This window comes from Hyposmocoma kahamanoa, unplaced genomic scaffold, assembly GCF_003589595.1.
Source record: "Hyposmocoma kahamanoa isolate Upper Pololo Valley unplaced genomic scaffold, ASM358959v1 272, whole genome shotgun sequence".
In the NCBI taxonomy this organism is placed as follows: domain Eukaryota; kingdom Metazoa; phylum Arthropoda; class Insecta; order Lepidoptera; family Cosmopterigidae; genus Hyposmocoma; species Hyposmocoma kahamanoa.
Window position 1 is genome coordinate 76,070 of NW_020653772.1, and position 21,300 is coordinate 97,369.

Genomic DNA, 21,300 nt, shown 5'->3' on the forward strand with positions numbered 1-21,300 from the left:
GATTTATGTCTTTGGACATATTCAAATATATACCAGCATTTTAAAAAATTGTCTTCTGAATTTCGTTTTCGGTTGGTGTAAGGTGTTTCTTTGCTTCGGATGACAGGACTGCATCTTGTGTGTTCTGTGATTTTATGTTTCTCTGCTGCTTTCTTGACTTCAATTGCATCAAACATGTGTTTCACAACAGCATCACGCTGTAGGTGTGGGACAATGTTTTTAAGATATACTTTAGCCGTTCCAAACAACCTCTTTGACAAAGCCATTATAGCCATTTTAAAATATAAATTACTTAATTCAAATTTTTAAACTTCTCGCATACTAGCTATACATAATTTTATTATTTTGCCTAGTGCGTAGTCTACTACAGGATTATGATATATTCGTTGACATTACTCAAGTAATCTCTCAGCTTCATTAAAGTTTTTTGTTCGTATAGCTGGTATTGTTAAGCTGATATATTCAAGTGCCTCTTGATTCTTCATCTTCATATTCTTTATCTTCATATTCTTCATTTTCATATTCTTCATCTTCATATTCTTCATTTTCATATTCTTCATCTTCAATTTCTTCATTTTCATATTCTTCATCTTTATATTCATCTTCATATTCATCATCTTCATATTCTTCATTTTCATATTCTTCATCTTTATATTCTTCATCTTTATATTCTTCATCTTTATATTCTTCATCTTCATATTCTACATCCTCGTATTCTTCATTTTCATATTCTTCATCTTTATATTCTTCATCTTCATATTCTTCATCTTCATATTCATTATTAAAGTGTTCTTCTTCATATTCATCAAGGTTTATTCTGATGTCGTTCAGTAATGCCTTTGCGTCGTCAATAGGATACATGCGATCTGATTTTTTCGATAACTGTTCAGCTGTCTCGAAACTTCCTTCCCGATAATCTTCTTTTGCTTTTAACAGACATTTGTATGCCTCAACTTTGATGTTTTCGTGTATAGAACTCTTGTTACCACAGTAGTTATAATTTGAAGGTCTTTGATTTTCAGTAGCTATTTGGATTTGTCTAAAAAACTCTTTAGCTTTTTCTTCGGTGTACAAATTCTCTATTGCTTTTAATAGTTCCTCAGCCTTATCAAAACCGTTGTATATTTTAAACGTTTTCGCAAAATCAAAATTATTTAATTCCTTATCTTGTTCAGCATTACGTTGTTTAAAGAATGTTTTTCTTAAATTTTCAATTCTTTCCTTTGGTATGCTTTCACGTTTTGCGTTTTCTATTAAAGCTAACATTTCCTCGACGTACTCGTCAGGGCTTATGCGTTTAGATATGAAAAGCAATTTTTCTGCCTCATCGAAGTTATAATTAAAAAATGCCTGTTCCGCATCTTTTATAAATTTAAACGCTTCGGTTTGTATTGCTCTCTCTAAAACATTATTTACTTTACGTCTTTTGTATTGTTCATTTTCTTCTGTATCTCTGTCTATCGATTCAGTATTGTTTTTTTTATTACGCGATACATTTTTTTTATGCACAGTAATTAAATCTAATACTTCTCTTAAATATTTGTCTGTAGCTATAAGATCTCGACCAACAATTGCCTCCTTTGCTTTTTCAATGTTGTACAACGCCGCCTTTTCATTATATGTCAAAGATTCCATTTTCTGTCGCTATCAATCGTTATTTTCTTTTTGGGTATTCAATTCAAGCAGGCTTGTAAAGTTCTTCTGCTTCATTTAAAGTCAATTCAGGTTCATATATAAGGTAACCTTTGAAGAATATATATTATATATGCTATTGTAACATTTGGGCTATGGTTTTTTTGTATTATACATTTGAATTTTTATTTGGCTTATCATAAGTGGTAACCGTACAATGTTACTTTGCCTCGAAGTGATTTTCTTGATGTGATACCCTCGGCGAAATTCAACATTGGTTGATTTAATAATAATTCTACAGTTGCCTTTGGAAATTAAAAACCCTTTTTCAACAGAATTAATATACCACCAATCTTAAATTTCAATGAATACGATCCTGTCATTATTTTTATGGGAAAATCGCATGTAGGTACCCATAACAAAATTGAGAAAGTACAGTGGATGCCTCGAGCCGATCTTTGGGTTCTGAGAGCCTTCATATGCATCTATGGTTGAAATTTACATTTTGTGTTTTTATAAGTGTACGGTAAAATCTTTAAACTCTATCTTACTTATCATTTCCTTATTAGCCAGCCTTGGGCCAGTGTCCGTTTCGGTTTATGATGTCTGTTAATATTGATCAAGAACGCCAACGTTTAGGCAGCAGCAAGGTATTTATTTTTGGAAGAACTGCTTGGACGGACTGCTATTGTAGAGATTATACCTGAGGTGATAAAAAAAACAATCATGGACAAACAACACACAAAAGTATAATATTATTAGAGCTTAGAAAGTCACACAAAATGTTAATAGAGGACGAATACAAATAAAGAGAAGGGATTTAAGGTTAATAAGAGTGTTTCCACACGGCGAATATATGCAGCGATGCAAACGCGCGATTGCATATTTGCATCGCTACACTTGCAATTTATAGGCGATTGCATCGATACAATCGCGCAATTGCATCGATTCAATCGCCTATGACTCAGTGTACCAATGCAATCGCGCTTTGTATCGAAGTAGCCGCACGTTTGCATTGCTGCTAAAAATATGTGTGTTAAGGTGTCTACCTTATTATTTATTAGCTATTGTATCGCTGCAAAAAGTTGCCATGTGTAATCTCTCTGAGACGGGGAACTTTGGGAACAAGGAGGTTATACAAGAAGGAAGTCAACTAGGACATTCAAAGAAGATGTGATCCTCATTCAAACTACATTCACACGCTGACTTTGACACGAATTTTGTAAAGGAACAGAGGGGAAGTGGCTTTTTTTTTAGAAGTGGCCTTACCTGAGTGCGTAAATCGTTTAATTGGCTACTTTACTAGCTTGGCGAAAGTTAAAAAAAACCAAGATTATAGTGGAGTGCTATTTGCCGGAGTGACATTACAACGAAGTTCAAAAGCAAACTACAAACAGCACGTTTAATTTAAAATCTCGTTTTGACTGCATTTCATATAATACTGATCATCTTGACTTATCACAGAGGCGTACTTTTAAAAACTTTTTTTAAGTTAATCACTTCACACACAAGACTTCAAAAAATAGGCCCATATTATAGACATTGCTTTAGAAATAGATCTAGCGTATGCGCCTAAAAACGCATACCTACATGATTACATATCAGGAATAAATTAAAATAAGTACGTACCAAATAAATAATCGGAGTTCACGTCGCACAACTTAGAGCATATGACACACAATAGCGACAAGTTATGATAACAAAATTGATAAATATACATTTTTCCTCAATCATGTTGATAATTCGATAATATGAAATCTATTGATATGCTTAGTTGATATGTATATCTTGACCATTACCTACAAGACAACAGCTTCAAAAAATTATATGATTATTGATGCGGTCATCAATAGCGGACTGTATATAACAATATTTATTCTGTATTTATGGTAAATGTTTGTTTACATCTCATAGACCCTTTTTCACTCTTTTTCCTCGTTTCTCCTATTTCCTAATTCCATTTCCAAATTTCTTTATTATGATAAAATAAGTTTCCCCGTTTTCAAGAACTAGTTTAGTCAAAACACTTTGTAAGTGGCTGAAACGCTACCTCTAATCGCGAAAAGCCAAGAAAGAAGAAAATATTAACAAGAAAAGGCGCCAAAAACAAGTACATTTAAATTTAGATTTTTTTCTCCTTTTCCTTAGAAAACTAAACTGCTAAAAAGACTATAAAATATAAATAAGAAAGAATTGACAAGCGAGTGCTGCGATAGATAACCTACGAGGACTCTTACAGTTTTTTATTGAAAAAACCTACCTCAAAATTTAGTTTGACAACCTTCGTGGTCGAGTGACACACCAGTTTTCAAGGTGTCGCCATCTCTCGGTCGGGTTAATATAGAAAAACTAACTTTTCTTTATTGTCTCGGGTCTGGGTGCTCCGATGAAAGAGAGACTTTTAAGGCGTTTTATACCAGCTCGACTCCATTTCACAGGACTCGACTCCATTTCACAGGACTCGACTTCATTTCACAGGACTCGACTCTATAATTAAGACTGGAGGTTCGAGTTTTTATTAATAAGACTTAGTCGTTATACTAAAAGACTTAGAATAATAACGCATAGAATGATAGTTTCATATCAAACGAACTGTCGAAGTGAGGCATAAATCAAATTCATGTAGGCTAGTTTTAGTAGTAGGTTAATTTTCGGTTTTAGTGAATATTTATATAAAAATACAAGTTGAAACGCGTTACTTCCTTGTGGAATGTGATGTTAGTATCTATTTTGTGTTTGTCTGACGTATTTTTACACTCATTTACCGAACATTTCGTCATTTTTAGCTAAAATTCTTGATGTGTTCGCGGTGCAAGTTGACCTTGAGCACTGAAGGCCCGCCCGCTCGTGTAGGCCCTTTGGGCGCGCTTCAATTTGCCTCACTTAGCGTGTGCGGGCTAGGTTTCTATGCGTTATTATTCTAAGCTAAAAGACTTATACGACTTAAATGACTCGAATTGTTTGCAATGGACTTATACCTATTTTAGTCTTATTAAACCCGAAGTTTATAAATAAAAACGACGTAGTAAGTAGTAAATAACCACATTTATTTACTTTCAAAGAGTGATTTAAGCAATAGGTACGAGATTTTAAGTCATAATTATATAATGATTGCATGCAATATTCTTCTGCGAGTAAATTGAAATAATGAAATACAACCAGTATTTAAAAGTCTATGGAAATCCCGTGCTGTTTTTTTTATTTTGTGTAATATTGGTCTGTAACCACTTTTCTTATTATGAAGTCCTGGTACTTTTTTAGACTTCTTTAGAAACCCGTGCACAGTAGTAAGACAATTAATTAATTACTAAATTAATTAATACATAGAACAAATATATACATAAAAATCTCGCTTGTCACCCATTCAGGGGTAGGCAGAGACTGTGGACCTCCACTTAATACGTTCATAAATACTATGTTTAATTCATCATTATGGTCAAACGACAGTATCAGACACTAAAATTTGATAAAATACTTTGACTGTTTTTTATATTAAACTCCCAAAAAACAAATTTTTGAATTGGTTATAATTAACTAACTTCTCTGAACAAAGCTACGTTAACGTTACCCGTCAATCATAAAGCAAATATCTTGTGGGTAGAAATAAAATCACGCTCGAGACTCGCGACTCTCGAGGCTTTAAGGCGTCAGTCGTTTTAGTCCTTTGGCGTTTTAGTTCTATAAGTATTTTAAGCTTCCTAGGGTTAAAAGACTTCGACTCGAATAAGTCTTCAGTTTTAGTCTTATAACTCAAGACTTGAGGGTTAACAAAATAGACTAGCCGTGAGGCGTTAAAAATTAGTCGAGGTTTCTTAAAAGGCCTTAAAAGACTGAGTCATTAGTCCTTTGGCGTTTTAGTTCTAAAAGTATTTTAAGCTTCCTAGGGTTAAAAGACTTCGACTCGAATAAGTCTTCAGTTTTAGTCTTATGACTAAAGACTTGAGGGTTAAAAAAATAGACTAGCCGTAAGGCGTTAAAAATTAGTCGAGGTTTTTAAAAAGGCCTTAAAAGACTGAGTCACTGCACCCGATCCAAACTTTGTATCGCAGTTTCTATTAAACTATTGCCGCGTACCATCCGCCTACGGTCGATATGTGCAACTCTATAAGTTTCTTAGAAGCGAAAAAAAAACATTTATAAATTAAAAATGATTTATTTGACCCTTGGCATCTAAAAATACAAAATATTACAAAAAAACTCACAAATATTTAGGTAACCAAGTATAATTTTTACAGTTCAAAATCCTAACATTCAATTTTAGTTGGAAGTCGTATCCATCCTTGATATAATCAAACAACATAATGTCAAAAGTGCTTATCACGTGAAAGTAATAAAACTATGACGACTACATAAAACAAACTATGTATATGTGCAATTTTATAAAGAAGTTATGGATTTCGTTAATACTATCTTCAAACTTGAAAAATTGTCATTTTGCAGATGTGGCCTTATTACAACACCAAGGCTGTGACATTAAATATGTAATAAATCAAAATTAAGTTTACTTCTTCGTCATTTCAAGTGTGGAATACAAAATTGTTTTGCAGTATCATTTAAAAAACAAAGGTGATTTAGTGCCGCGTGTCCAAAGCCATTTTGGCTCTTTTATCATCATCGTCATTATCGAAAAACTAATACTAAGAAGAACTTAATGGACACTGCTTTTGAAGGCCAAGGGATGTGAATACATCGGCAAATGAGTCACATCCAGAGATGGGCAAACGCCCCGGTTGTAATAGGTTACAACCCATTAACGAAAATTCGAAGGCCAAAAACTATTACAATTAAATATGTGTTGTAAACCGAGTTTTGTTCACATTGAATGAAATTATTACTAATATTGTTTTCTGATCTAGACGATTCGAATTGCCTTTCTATAATTGAATCGTACGTACGGACAAAAAAACGTTAGATTGTATAAACTTGAACGATTTTCATAAAAATCTATCTCGTTATGTGCCCTTACCAGTGAGAATCCACAGGATTGAAAGGTATTGCTGTCGTCCGCTACCAAAACGCGGCTGTGACAAAATATTTCTTTGAGATATCATAGAAAACCATAACCCATTTTAGAATACTGAAATTGTTTAATGTTATTTCAGCTATGCGTCGTTAGGGTAAGTTCCGCTAAGTGGAACACGTTAACTAATTTTAACTGTTATTAAAAAAGAGAATTTGTGCTCTATGCTTTGCGACTTAAAACTGATATTTGACCATTTGTCAGTTACCCGCGTTTTAGTTAGTGGATGGCAGATTTTGTGGAGTTGCCTCTATTTCACCTAAAAAAGATTTCTACGTCGATTTTGTAATAAGTATGGAATATACAATTGCCCATCTCTGGTCATCTGATGAACACCGCGAGCATTTGATTTGGCAAGGCCTTTAGTGTTACGCTAGAAATACAAAAAACCGACCGTATCAACCAACAAACGTACCACTACTGATCACATATCCGTAAATATGAGGTAAAGAACCTTAAGTCCATGTTTTGGAATTTAAATGCTTTAAAGTGCAGGCCACAACGCGAACGAAGCTAACCGAGCTAACTAAACTATCCCAACGATCACGCTAATCTATGTAAAATATGGCGCCCTTCTGCCACCTTTCACCACCGTACGTATCCATAAAATAGCACGTCACTACTACTACGTACTTTCTTAGCTTTGCATGTAACTACGTGAGCTTAGCTACAGTCTGTCTTATCCAGTTCTTAGGTTTTCGCGATTGTTACACATAGGAAATGAAACTATTTTTCCGGATTTAAATCGCGTATATTAGTTTTTCAAACAAACCAATGTTTCGGGTTATTGACAGGTCCCATGGTCACGGTTGACTCAACCTGTAACCTGTGTTTCATTTCCTACAGTCTGTCTTTTTTCTTCGCCTTTTTTTGCTTAGTGACGCTACTTTTTAGAATTCGCCAGTATCGAGTTTTCCGCTTAGTAATTTTAAGGGCTTCTGTAGACTCTGCTGAGTATTGTTAGAGCACAATCTTCTTCCCGCGCTAGATGGGGTCGGCACAACATGTATTTTTCTTCCATTCTCCCCTATCAGCCGTCATTTTCATTCATTTTATACTCCTTTTTTATCCATGTCATCTTTCACACGATCCATCCATCTTTTTTTTGGCCTTCCTTTCCCCTTATATCCCTCCACATTTACACCTAGCATTCTTCTTGTCACATGACATTCTTCCCTCCGCATGACATGTCCATACCACGCTAACCTATTACTTCTCATCTTTTCCGTCACTGGACTGGCCACTTTCAAACTTCCCCTGATGTACTCATTCCTTATCTTATCCTTTCTCGTCACTCCACACATCCATCTCAACATTCGCATTTCCGCTACACGCACAGTTCGTTCATCCTCCCTTTTCATCGCCCAACTTTCTGATCCATACAACATGACAGGTCTAATCACGGTCTTGTATATTTTCCCCTTTAGTTTAAGGAGCATTCGCCGATCGCATATATATATATAGCTTAGCTTCTTGCCAAAATCAGGATAAGAGATATCTCTTTCTGCGAGTGTGGCGTTGAGGAAGGAACCACAGATCTTGTTCTTTTTAACTGTCCTAAGCTAACCGTCTCTCTCTACGATCTACTCCTTCGAGAGGTCCCTCGTCCAACTAGCATAAAATGCATCCTCGAGATCTAAGCCCTCCCCATCTTAAATTTAAAAAAAAGTTTTTGGCAATAAACCAATTTTTTTTTTCTCTCCTTTTTTCATTTATCTATCTATTTATTGTTATAACCCTTGTTTTTATCTACATTAACTCACTAATTTACTCAATACATTTACTAATGACCCTGATTTATTAGGCTATGCTTTGTGTTGACCCGTGATGTTGCAACTGCATGTTTTGTTTTAGATAAACCCGCTTCGAGTCTCACAGACAGCAGTAATGGTCAAAATTATATTTGAAAATAAATCTACCTCCTCCCGTGTAGAGGCTACGTGACATTGGCGGAATTGTGGAAGACACAGAACAAGCCATTAATAAATAATAATAAGAAGAAACTTAGCTTCGTTCGTGGTGTGGCCTATGCTTTACAAACATTACTTAGGAATGCTAACAATCACGCAATGGTAAAAAACATTAAGGTCGTATCGTCGTTTGTTTTATATTAGATATAACATTTTTAAATTCCGAAATAAGGGCCTCATTTCTTTAAAACGCTGTTGTAGAAACTACTATTTGGCACTTACAAGTTCTTTACCTCTCACCTACATATTCAAAATAAACTCAAGTGTACAGAAAAAATTACATTGCTTTTTTTTTTTTCAGAAAACGTAAATTATATTAATTATTACATTTAATAATATAAATAAATAATTGTGGTATATACAGTGGGAATGAATCGCTCATGTTACAATAGTTGTAACAATGTTACACTGACTGTAACAGGTTTTGTAACTAAAAAATTCAGTCTTTAGTTACATTGATTTAAAAAAAATTAATATTACATAAGATTTTTAAACTAATTTAGTACAAAATTTGACAGATCAAAATCTACTAAAATAATTTCTTCAAAAAATAATTACATACAGTGACACTGTACCCAAATAACGACTTGTCCCTCGAGATACCTCGAGTACCGGGCCAACAAAATTAATTCCGTGAGACCCAAAACACTGACCAGAACCAATTAAGTTCGAAATTGGTCCTAACGTGAAACAAACCTGGGACTTATCTAGCATCCATAACCAAAGAGGACTATATGCTATTCGTCGTATTGAACAAAATTCAGGGAAGGAAATAATTTAAAAAAATTAACGGTACGTTTACATCGTCCCTCTCTAGACTGAAAAGTCGACCACGCCCGCGTCTCTACAAGGACGCGGGAGATGACGATAAAGGGAATCGCGCGGGGAGCGGGCGGTATGTGCAGTTTTGATTTATAAATTGCACCGCAGCCTGCTCCCCGCGCGATTCCCTTTGTCGCCAATCCCCGCGTCCTTGTGGTGACGCGGGCGTGGTCGGACTTATGTGGTCGAACTAACTCCGTAACTGACACGAGGCAAATTTTATAAAGCAAGGTATTTTGTAGCATTTTACATCTGAATCAGCTGTGGATTGTATCACAGTCACTAAGACTAAAAAGCCTTTGCACCCGTCGCATATTATACGCGCCGACGATGCGCGGTTCACTAACGCGCAAGAAGCTCGTCGGTATCGCGTTTCAAGCAAGTAGCTTATATACTCCACTGGAGTTTACACTTAAAATTTCATGTTCAAGGTCTGCAAAGACTTACTCGCTGCGACAGCATCGCGTTTGAATCTCGTTTACGCGCGTCATCTGAGCATCGTCGGTCCGTATAAAATACGCCGTGTGCCTATGCACACTAAGACACAATAGACACTAAGGCCCAATTTGAAGCGAATTTTTAAAACTAAAATGGTATGCACAAACTAGATACGATACGGTAGCTACGGGTATTCCAGAGAACGCTACAAAGTTGACATGGGGTTCATTTTACAATGTAAATCCAATATAAATTGAGCCTTAGCGGGGATTTGTTCACTTTTGAAAGACGGACGTCTTACTTAGTTACGAACAAACTTTAGATAAATGACAATTAGTGAAGAGCAGGACGACATGATGTCACATTACAGAAAATAAGTACCATACGTGAAGTATGAGTAGGTAGTCATACGAGCTACATACCGACTGCATTTCAATTGTAATTAGAATTCAAATGACTGCATCACTACACTAGTCGTAATGCAGCTTGTGTGATTACATCTTAACATATCAAAGTGTGCATGAATTTTTGTGCTATTAACTTGATATGTTGTTAATTTTGGAAAGTTTCTCAGGTTTTCAACATGTTTATATAACCTGTGATTGATATTAAGTTTATTTAATTTATTATCTTGAGAAAATTATACATTTTACTTCTATAATGGCGTGTACTTCATAGCCAATAATTTAACTTTGATGATGACCAATGGTTGGAATAGGTTGTTCCAAATCAGTAGATAAATTTATAACAAGGAGTGACTTAGGGTCGTATTCCAGAACTCTACTCAATGCTCAAGTCAGGATTTGGGCAGACCTAAGTATGATTTCAAGCACTGGAAATACGACCCTAATGGCAAGGACTTGAGTATGATTTTCGGTGAGTTCTAAGATCCTACGGGTCGTATTCTAGAACTCTACTCAATACTCAAGTCAGGACTTGAGTATTGCAGTGAGCACTGAAAATCATACTCAAGTCCTTGCCATTAGGGTCGTATTTCCAGTGTTTGAAATAATACTCAAGCCTGCTCAAATGCTGACTTGAGCATTGAGTAGAGTTCTGGAATACGACCCATAGAGTGGTTTGAAAACATAAATATAATCTTTATTACATTAAATGGTAATACGACAGAGGACTGTCTGAGATGAGTGGCGTCTTTATTAACAGAGTTCAGGCAGAATGTTAGCGTCGTGGGAAATTGTGGCATTTATGCTGAGCAAGTACTTTTTCACTGCCATGATTTCCTAAACTACTTAGTTTAATTAGTTATATATAAAGTTGTAAGTCCCTTTTGGTATTTTTAAGTGATTCAATTACTTCGTTTCAATCAATTTTAAACAAAAGTTAACAAACAAGGCACTGACCCGACCATAGAATGTTTAGTGATGTCAAATTGTAATGCGAACTACAAATCAATAAATTAATTGAATGAAGCGATTTGTTTAATTGAGTCATACTAGCGGTTTTCATTACGTAATCTATAAAAGCATATTTAAAAATTTCGAAATTTTAGTTTAAATCCTCCTTCAAATCTTACATTTAGATACTCATTCGATTGCGATTGAAATTTTCGATTTACTAATCGATTACAAAAACTTGAAAGAACTGAATGTTTTTTCTGTACAGCACTATGCAACCAAATCTTTAATTAAAAAAAATAATCTCACTTTTCTTGCCAAAATTTTTCAAATACGATTTTACGATGTCATTTAAATGAGTATTGTTGGAAAATAATGAGATATCAAGTCAAAATCTTCGAAATATACGTGAAAGCGTTACTTATTAGATTTATTTAATGACTGCTTTAAAAATTCAACCACACCGTTTTGTTTACATTTCATTTAAAATGGATTAGAACAGACTATAGTCATTATAGGGTCAGTTTTAGTTGATCTTAGTAAATAAGTTGTCAGGGAAGTGAATAAAGTTTTAATCTATCTATCTAAAGATCACAAAATATTCATTTCTTACGTTTTCGAATTCCAGATTTCCGGAAATAATTTAACCGGATCGTAACTGACCTAGGAAGTCGAAGTTGGATTTTAAAGTAATTCTAATGGCGCCGTGTAACAAAAAACCCAGTAGATAACTAACCGTTCATTAAAGTAAACATTTTAATAAGCTGCAAGCAATAGCTTGTTTTAACCAATACATTTATCTACTGATTTGTAACACCCTATTCTGACCGTTTATGATGACAAAAAATACAGAGTTATTTATAAAATGGTTGTATGTTGTGTGAAAGTAAAATCGGATGAATTATTAAAATTAATGGAACAAACGTTGTTTATATCGTACTTTAAAAATAACCCTGGAAGTTTTCGTCAGATTTCACAACATTTGTTTTTGGAATTAATTTGTTCGAAAAGGAATACAAATTTCCATAAAAAATAACATTATGATTCATTCAAAATAGTGCAGATGTAGTGACAAAACGTGACAAGTCCGTGATGGGCAGAAAATAATAATGCCCGTAAACCCACGTAAGGCGTTTGTAAAAAAAGTATAAAAAACATTCAACCAGTGTATATAAAAACGGAAGATAGAATGACAGAGTACTGTGTTGTTCAAAATTTATCGTTTACACGGTGAACTAAGGGTCTGATGATAGGTGTACAGCATAGTAACTGCAAGATTCCATTCGCAGACACATTTTACAGAGAGCAATACCAAAAGTGCTGTTGATCAGTGTGATCAAACCCTAAAGGTCAAAACGCATTACATCGCACTGTTATAATGCTGCAACTTTGATACTGAACCGTGATATAAGGGTGCCTTCAAATTACACGCTTATAGAAGCAGTGCAGTGGAAATTAATGACGTTATGTAAACATGAAAAAATTCTCAAAAACACATCACTCTGGCAGAATATCCTTTAACTATTGTACGTTGTGGAGGAAGGGGGAGTGTTGTATATGGTATATAATGATGTATATAGCGTTGTACTTTATTAGTAAACAACATCATAGTTTGCGATTGTAATTATAGAAATTGTGCTGACTGGGATATGGAATATATTTGAAATTTTGTGTAGTTTTTTGGCATCTTCTCAAATTGTCAAAATATAATATTTAATTTTTGTTATCCATAATTACAATCACAAACAGTTAACCAATAAAGTTGATTACAATCTACATACAGTTGTACGTATTGTGTATACAGTAAATATATCTCGTTCTATTGCTAGGGGGGTGTGTGTGAGCACTACGCGGGGTTGGGCTTCAGTCTTATAAACGGTGTGCCTTGGATAAATGGTTAGTTTTTTTATATATATTGCTGTGGCTGGTTACTGGCGGCATAGTGTGTGGGAACCACAATTTGTTTCCAGTGAAAAGTTTTCTGACAACAGCTGTGATGTAACCATTCCAAAGTTCCACCTCAAGTTTTTCAACCAATCACAGACTCTATCACGTCTTCTTGGTGCGCAGTGCGCTTAAACCGGGGACCGCGCGGGCGAACGCTGCGCGCGGCCACTGTATAACGGCCTTAAAACTAAAGTGGGCTTTACACTTCACGACTATTATATAAGGATCCTTCAGTTTATTCAAACTATCGTACACCAAAACCAATACCGTCACTAAACAAAAACAGAAGCTTCAATGATCATTTCTCAAATAATTTACTTTTTCATTTAATGACAGTATTGATTTCAACTTGTGAATGTAGAATAGCTACGCTGCGAAGACAAATAACCTGTTGCCTAGACAGATATAAGAAATTATAGACAGGACAGAAATGCATCTTCTATCAACATAACTATGTCAATTGTAACTTGTTTACATGACAATAAAGATATTTTTGATGGGTTGAATAGTTCTGAAGTCAACCATGCAATAGTCGCAATGCGTATAGCCCTGCTAATACCTTACTCTAACAGCCACAAGACTAATTTAATGATCGGTAACAAATGTCAGTTGTGTGATAAAGACAAAAAATGAGTTTCTTGTTGTTTTTAAGCGGCAGTTCACTTATGAACGTTGAACAGTGCTGACAACCATAATGTGAAGCACAAAGCTAATTGACTCAGGTTTCATGAGTAAGCAGTGTATCACTGTTAAAAAGAATTTAAGTTTTAGATCTAGAAGTGATTATTGCCTTAAGGCAGAATGCAATACTTGCACGTACTATGGGCAGACACAATAAAATGGTTTTTGTTACTGCTACAGCTGCGTTGCAATATTAGCACAGCATGTCCAAGAATCTCATGTGAAACTGTCCAGTTCCATCTTTAGTCAAATGTCTTGTGGCTAAAAGCTGTAACTAGGACATATATAAATGGTGAAGGTACATTTTGAAATGTAAGATTTTTGTCAGGTTACAAAGATTATAAAAGAAATGTAGATTTACTTTATTTTTATATTTACTGAGCATGTTTTCACCTAGTGTGCATTTTAACGTTGTGTGTTTTTATTAATATATGTGTATATGTTTACATATGTCTTAGTTACAACTTTGTATATAAAGATAAAGATTAACACTTAACAACTATTTGAAAAATATATTGTTGCATATAATTTTAGTGAATGTATTGACATAAATACTTTAGCTTTAGTTACTATAATTACTGAACATAAATCGTAGTTTAAAAAATATGTATGGAGAAAATTTTTTACATTTTTAGTTCGCAATGAAATTGTAATTTTTATTCCATTATTTTGAAGACCACAGCAACAGCTAAAGAAAATAATGGGATAAATAAATAGCATGATGGTTCAAGTAGCATCTGCTGTACACATGTATCTAGGCTGCAAAGAGCCAAAGTCAATGCCTTCACCAAAATTAAGTAAGAAAAAACATATATCACACAATAGCGAATATCACTTTCCTAGATTCTAGACTGTTGCAGTCCATAAAACATTTTAAAACTCAAAAAAATAGGTCGTCTACGCCACAAAGTCCAATGGCCTGTTGAAACCACCTTTTCTATTCATGTACTGCCTATATTTTCGTTTTAAAACAACATGGACTTCGCCTTCAACATTGCCCTCAACTTTCTTACCTTTTGTTGTATCGAATCCGCAGAAACCCATGACTTTTAGCATCTCCTGCTCTTCAGGAGACTTTCCTTCGAGGTCTGCAGGAGTTATGATAGGTCTCTCGAATGTTTTCTTTGGTTTTGGAACGAATGAACTTGAGGTTGGTGATGCTGATCTGGACCGGCGGCGGCGTGGTGAGGGGGATCTACGGCGGTCTGGAGACCGTCTTCTGCGGTCTAAAGAGCGTGATCTTGACCTAGTACGTCTTCTACGGTCACGGTCTCTGTCCCGATCTCTTCTTTCCCTGTGACGATCTCTGTCCTCACGCCGCCGCGGACTTGGCGACCGACCCATTTTTTCTGTAAAATACAAAATAATAATTTAAAAAAACATTAACCTGAAGGGTAAATATGGATTAGGAAGTATCTTTACCTTAGATTTCAGTCACCAGTTTTAAAATTTTTGAGAAATAAAATAAAAATTACAACAAGAATACAACCTAAACGACCGCCATTTTGGAAATGTTTTTTTTTTTCGATTAACGGAAAAACGTTTTGTTTCATTTTACGTTTCGTTTACGCAATTCTTGTTTTACGAAATTTACCTAGAATGCGGTTGCGAAACAAAATAAGTCATCACAACAAATGACATTTTTAGCCATTCTTTAAAAAATAAAAATAAACCGTAGAAATATAATTTTATCAAAATATTCTTTTCAGAACGTGAAATGTAATTAATGAAAACAAAACGCAATGACAAGTAAATGTGATGCTACTTTTAAATATTCCAACTCCGGTAGTAGAAATTATATTTGACTTTATTGACCTACCAACAAAGTTGACTTAATTGCTTAGTAGTTTAACGTAAGTGAAACAAATCCCAACTCTTATTTCCGTTTACTAAAACGAATCTCATAATAGTTTAAGCAGTACATAGACAAAAAACAGCTTATACAGAGTGACAACCAGTCCGCATCAACGTGCTTTGGCCACGCTAGAAACAAATAATGTTAGGAAATGAAACTATTTTTCCGGATTTAAATCGCGTATATTTGTTTTTTCAAACAAACCGACGTTGCAGGCCCTGTACAGGTCCCACAGTCAACCGTGACCATTATTTGTTTCTAGCGTGGCGAAAGCACCTTGATGCCTTAATGGTCTTAAGTTTTCTCGCAAGTATGTCATAAGGATTGGGTCCTGTTGCCCAACAATTGCCAGCTTTTTAATTTTAATTTTTATGTTATATTAATGTCGTAATTATTTGTGCTCTATACTAACTTTAGGACTTGTGTGGATATCCTCATTTCTGATGTTACAGAGAAACTCCGAGAATATCCCCATGGATGACAATTTTTTGATAAATTTCAGTGCTGTAAGTCGTCAATGGCAAAACTTACTAGCCAAAGGCTTTTGTCTTTTCGTAATCATTACTTAAATAGTTTCGTCATGAAAATAAGGTAGGTACCCTGTATCTGACTGTACAAGTAATTATAAATTATTGTAAATCGTTTGTTTATAATTTTTCAAAATTTGGTATGAAATTATATAATTAAGCAGCAACACCAATTATGCTTCTAGTGCCATCTAGTTTCTCGTATGCGCAAAACAGAACGACGCGCAAGACAGCGACTGCAGCCCCGCCACCGGCGAAAACAAGTACTTCGCGCGACATCGATCTTCCGCGGTAGCGTGCAGACGATTTTTTACGAACGAAATAAAGAAATTAACGCGATTTCGCGTAATGTCGGTGGTGCTAGTGCGTTAAAATCTACCGGAGAACAATCTGTGCGTGTTATTTCATTATAATGTTTCGTCGTTTATGTGCTTAGTGTAAGTTACTTGCTACTCTTTATAGTAAGGAGTGATTTTGTGAAGTGACTCGAGAGAAGCTGTTGGAAACCGCTTTTTGGATACAACTGCCGGTATGTATTACAATACACCTCTAAACACGTGTCTGCACAAGAATTTTAATTGAAAAATAGTTATTTTGGTGTGAAAATGTGTATTACTCGGCGTTCTCGATTTAGGGTGTGTCTAGTAATGAATGTAAGAACGGTGTCGTTTTTTTATAGCTCCACCGCGTTACTCTTCCAGCGACATGCTTCTCACGCCCAGCATTTTTAACATCAATATTTCTGCATTTCTTTTACCAATGTTATTTGCAAATACCATTGAATTCCATTCACAATCCTTTCATAAAAAAAAACTAAATTCCTACCATGAAATCAACTTTATCACTCATAAGACTACTTTTATACAGTTTTAGAATAATTGTACGTAATTTTAGTATTTTTTTGGGCGTGACTCCAGTCAATTATGTGTTATCTTGCTGAATTTATATGATGACATCATCCCGCCGGGCGCGACTTTGCAATACTACCAAATTAAATTACCTACATTTACTTTTTCGTACCGTTCAATTTAACAGCATTCGAAATTCAGTAGCATTATATATTAACTTATGTGAACCTGCTGACTGCGAGAGACTTCAATAAACACAAGTTGTAATACTGAATAGCGGATTTTTAATATTGTAGGATTATCATTGTTCAAAATTGGTTTCCGAACTGATTTAATGACTCCAAATTGGAATGTACTGAGATTTGAGTGTAAGTCGTTAAGGAATGGGACTTCTTAATTTGTTAAGATAGATTGTGTTTAGGTTTGAAAAAATTTTAAATGTAACCGAATTAAATAATGTTTTGAGGATCCTAATTTTTTATTTCGTGTTCGTATTTTTGGCTCATTTACGTTTCTCTGACAAGAAATATCTGTGAAACCGATTTTCTGTAACACTTGCTTTTCTTTAAGAACTTTCACACTTTAGTCATGGCATTTAAGTTTAGTAGTTTCTATGTTAAGGTCATTGTACCATTATAATATACCAAAATTACGACGATGATGTGGTAGGAATTTGCCAGGACTGAATTGAGGACAACCTGAAGAAAAGACAGGACAGGAGTACCGTTAAAGAGCGAAAGATGAAAGATATATGACAGGATTACTATCCGACTACCGCCTTCCATTTCCTACTGGAAATGGAAGGCGGTAGTCTCTGCCTAACCTGATTGGAAAAGAGCGTGAATTGTCGAAAAACAAAAGATGCAAATTAACAAAAATTTTGGATTATCCAAGTTTTAACTGAACAACATACTTTGAATAATGTTCCAGGTCAGTGGTCCAATGGTCTCCAATGTCTTGCACTATGGGTGCTTGGATATTGAGGTCCGGTGTTCAATTCCCGTTAGGACCAATTTTGATGTGAACTTTTCTAAATCGGACATAGTTAAGCAAATAGGATCCAATCCACAAAATTATCGAAGATTAGTTATATGTACCAAACGGTTCCTAAAGTCCAACCTCTTAGATCAGCAAAAAAATCCAACATATAAACATAAATAAATATCTCTGGAGTTACATGACATTATAAGTTATGAAAATAAAACAAGGGTGAGAAACACTTCTATGCTTCGAACTGCCATATCTCGAAAGTGACTGGATTGGATTCTTTTTGTTTAACTATGTGCAATTGGTACTCATTGTACACCTAATTATCTAGTTTCAGATCAGGCAATTAGTGTTGTTGTCTCCAGCTTTATAATTATTATATTTGTAGGTCTCAGGTAAAGAATTTCAAGTGCCATGTAGTAATTTTAACAACAGAGTGTTTTAAAGAGAATGAGGCCCTTAAGTAAGTATTTAAAGTCCACCAATAAATGAGTAGCCCACTAGCAAACTGCGTTATGCGTGTGGATAAAAAAGCTTTAAACTAAAAATAACAATTATTGTTCCGAAAACAGATTTTTAAATGCTACTTTTTAATTATCTGAAAATTGTGATAAAAAGAGATAAACAATATGAAGAAACAAAATCACAGTATCAAACTTTTTACTTTATTTCCATTTCAAAATTGAACATAGAGTTTTACAACAGTTAGCTTAAAACAACTGGTTTTGTAATTGTTCAGAATTACCGTAGCTAGTTTTGCAACAACACAATGATAAAATGGCTAGTTTTGTTATAATAATAGCCAAAAATACAACTTGAATCTAATTCTAATTTTAACATTATATCCACGTCATCAACCGTAAATGTATCTTCATTTACTGTCATTTGTCAATCTTCTCCGAAATGTTTGACTAGCAAGTTTTAATAAATGAACACAAGTGGTGTTTCGGATGACAAAATAATAAATACAAAAGAAAATGGTGGATTTTGCACGAGTTTATGCTCTTCTTCTTTTATGGCAACTTTTGAAAGTGTGAAACTAAGAAAGATAGCTACTTTTGCAAGACCAGTCAGCATTTGACACTGATTTGTTTAGAATATATCAAGTTTTGGCACTCTATTGTTGAAGTATTTAAAATTATTTAGAATACTGATTCATTTCACGCCATTAACTAAAAATCATTAAAAATGTCACAAAGCGCTGTATGGAAGTGGACCACTCAAACAACTATAGGAATTGTAATTTATTGCATTGTAAAGGAATGTTTGTAAAAACATCTATGTTCTAAAATAGAGACACACACTGCTGGCCAAAAATTTGAGACCACCTACATCAAAGAAGGAAAATGACATCAAAGAAGGAAAATGAAATAAAACTCAAAGTATAAAGCAAGAGGTTTAATTATTAATTAAAATACTTATCTACTAATGCACATACATGAAGAAGAAAACAAAACAAATCAAGAAATATCAACCATTTACGTTAAAAATGCCGTTCATATTTTAAACAGATTTTTCGTCAAAAAACCGTCCCTTGCATTTAATTACATTTTTCACTAGTCTCGGCATACGAGCAATCAATTTGTCGATTGTTTCTTGTGAAATATTGTTACAGCTTTCTTGTAAAGCCTTCCACATGTCTTCTTGCGAGGAAGGACAACAACCGCGCACATTTCCATCAAGCTCTTCCCACAAAAGATCAATTGGGTTAAGATCCGGGCTCTGAGGGGGCCACACCATATTTTTTAACACCCCTTCCGTTTCTTTATGTTCTAAATAACCCCTGCATAATTTTGAACTATGTTTTGGGTCATTATCTTGTTCAAAATAAAATCCATTTCCAATTAATCTTAAACCAGATGGAACGGCATTTTGCTGTAGTATTCATTTATACTGCTCCTTTTTCATGATTCCTTCAACTGGTAACAAATCTCCGGTTCCATGCCTCGAGAAGCATCCCCAGACCATAATGGAACCACCACCATGCTTGACTGTTGGCACCACACAGTCTGGCATCATCTTTTCCTCAGCGCTACGTCGAAGAAAAATTCGTCGTTTTGATCCAAATATTTCAAATTTGGATTTATCTGTCCAAAGAACTTTTTTAAAGTTTTCTTCGGTCCAGTCTCGATGGTTCCCACTGTGGGGAGCCCACTGCATCCGTTTCCTTTTGTTTTGTGGCCTTATTAGCTATTCGAACGGCGACGCGACCAAATAACTTAGCATCTCTCAATCGTCTTTTTACTGTGGTCAATGACACAGGTTCAGATCGGGATTTGTTCACTTCTGCGCGGATTTCTGGTGCTTTTAGACGTCTATTCCGCTTGCTGGTAACGATGATGAACTTATCCTCGCTAGAAGTCGTAGCTTTCCGCCTTCCCGATCGCTGACGATCTTTATTACTGCCAGTCTGCTAGTATTGTGTTATGAACACAAATCTTCGACAACTTCAGTTAAGTGGCAATCTCACGTTCTGATTTGCCTTCGTTGTGTAAAACAACTATAACAGAACGAGTTTCACTCCTAATTTCGCGCACTTTTCCCATTTAAGATGTCTTCACTGTAACAACAACGGCTTCGACTAACCAAGATAATGAAAGATTAACTCCATGAAAACCCACGTAATAAATCGACTCATCCGAAGAACAGAGTCCGATGTGATTATATAACGAAAAGAGACTAAGTAAGTTACGAGAACAATTTCGTTATTCAAACTAAGGCCTATGTAAAGGTGTTTAGAGAATTTATACATCTTATTTCGTTTCGGAAATATAATATCGAACAACGGTCGATCGGACATCCACAGCGAAGAAGAACGAACGAAATGTACTATGTCCTGAGAACAAGTAGTCTTGCACATAGACCTTTGTTCTACGGATGAGTCGAAATATGTATGTCTTAAGAAGCAAAATAGTCATAAATTTCGGATAACGCGAAACAAAACCGAAATAATTAGTAATGAGCAGCTCATAAAAATATTACAATTTCTCTACCATCTGGGCCTAGCGCGGCACTCGTTCATATCTTGAATCAATAGACCTTTATAGGACGATAACTTAAAAATTTACAAAAAGAGTGACTCTTAGAATTTTTCTAATAACAATAGAATATGCATGTGTTCAAATCAGTTACTTATCTCAAGTAGTTTTGAAATATTTTGTTGGTGACAAAGATTTTTACTAGTGGTCTCAAACTTTTGGCCGGCAGTGTAGATAGAT

General features: G+C 34.9%; 2 protein-coding genes across 2 annotated transcripts; both read right to left on the minus strand.

The window, feature by feature from the left end:
* Positions 1–462: 462 nt before the first annotated feature.
* On the minus strand, positions 463–1,635 carry LOC113229066 (myb-like protein X). Its single transcript, XM_026462554.1, has one exon. The coding sequence runs from the start codon at positions 1,633–1,635 to the stop codon at positions 463–465; it is 1,173 nt and encodes a 390-aa protein (XP_026318339.1).
* A 159-nt stretch (positions 1,636–1,794) lies between these two features.
* Positions 1,795–15,364, minus strand: LOC113229063 (U4/U6.U5 small nuclear ribonucleoprotein 27 kDa protein-like). Its single transcript, XM_026462550.1, has 3 exons — positions 15,288–15,364; positions 14,879–15,214; positions 1,795–2,335 (listed from the first exon to the last, which is right to left on the minus strand). Exons 2-3 carry the CDS (start codon positions 15,207–15,209, stop codon positions 2,268–2,270), a joined length of 399 nt encoding a protein of 132 aa, XP_026318335.1. The 5' UTR covers positions 15,210–15,214; positions 15,288–15,364; the 3' UTR covers positions 1,795–2,267.
* Positions 15,365–21,300: the final 5,936 nt, after the last annotated feature.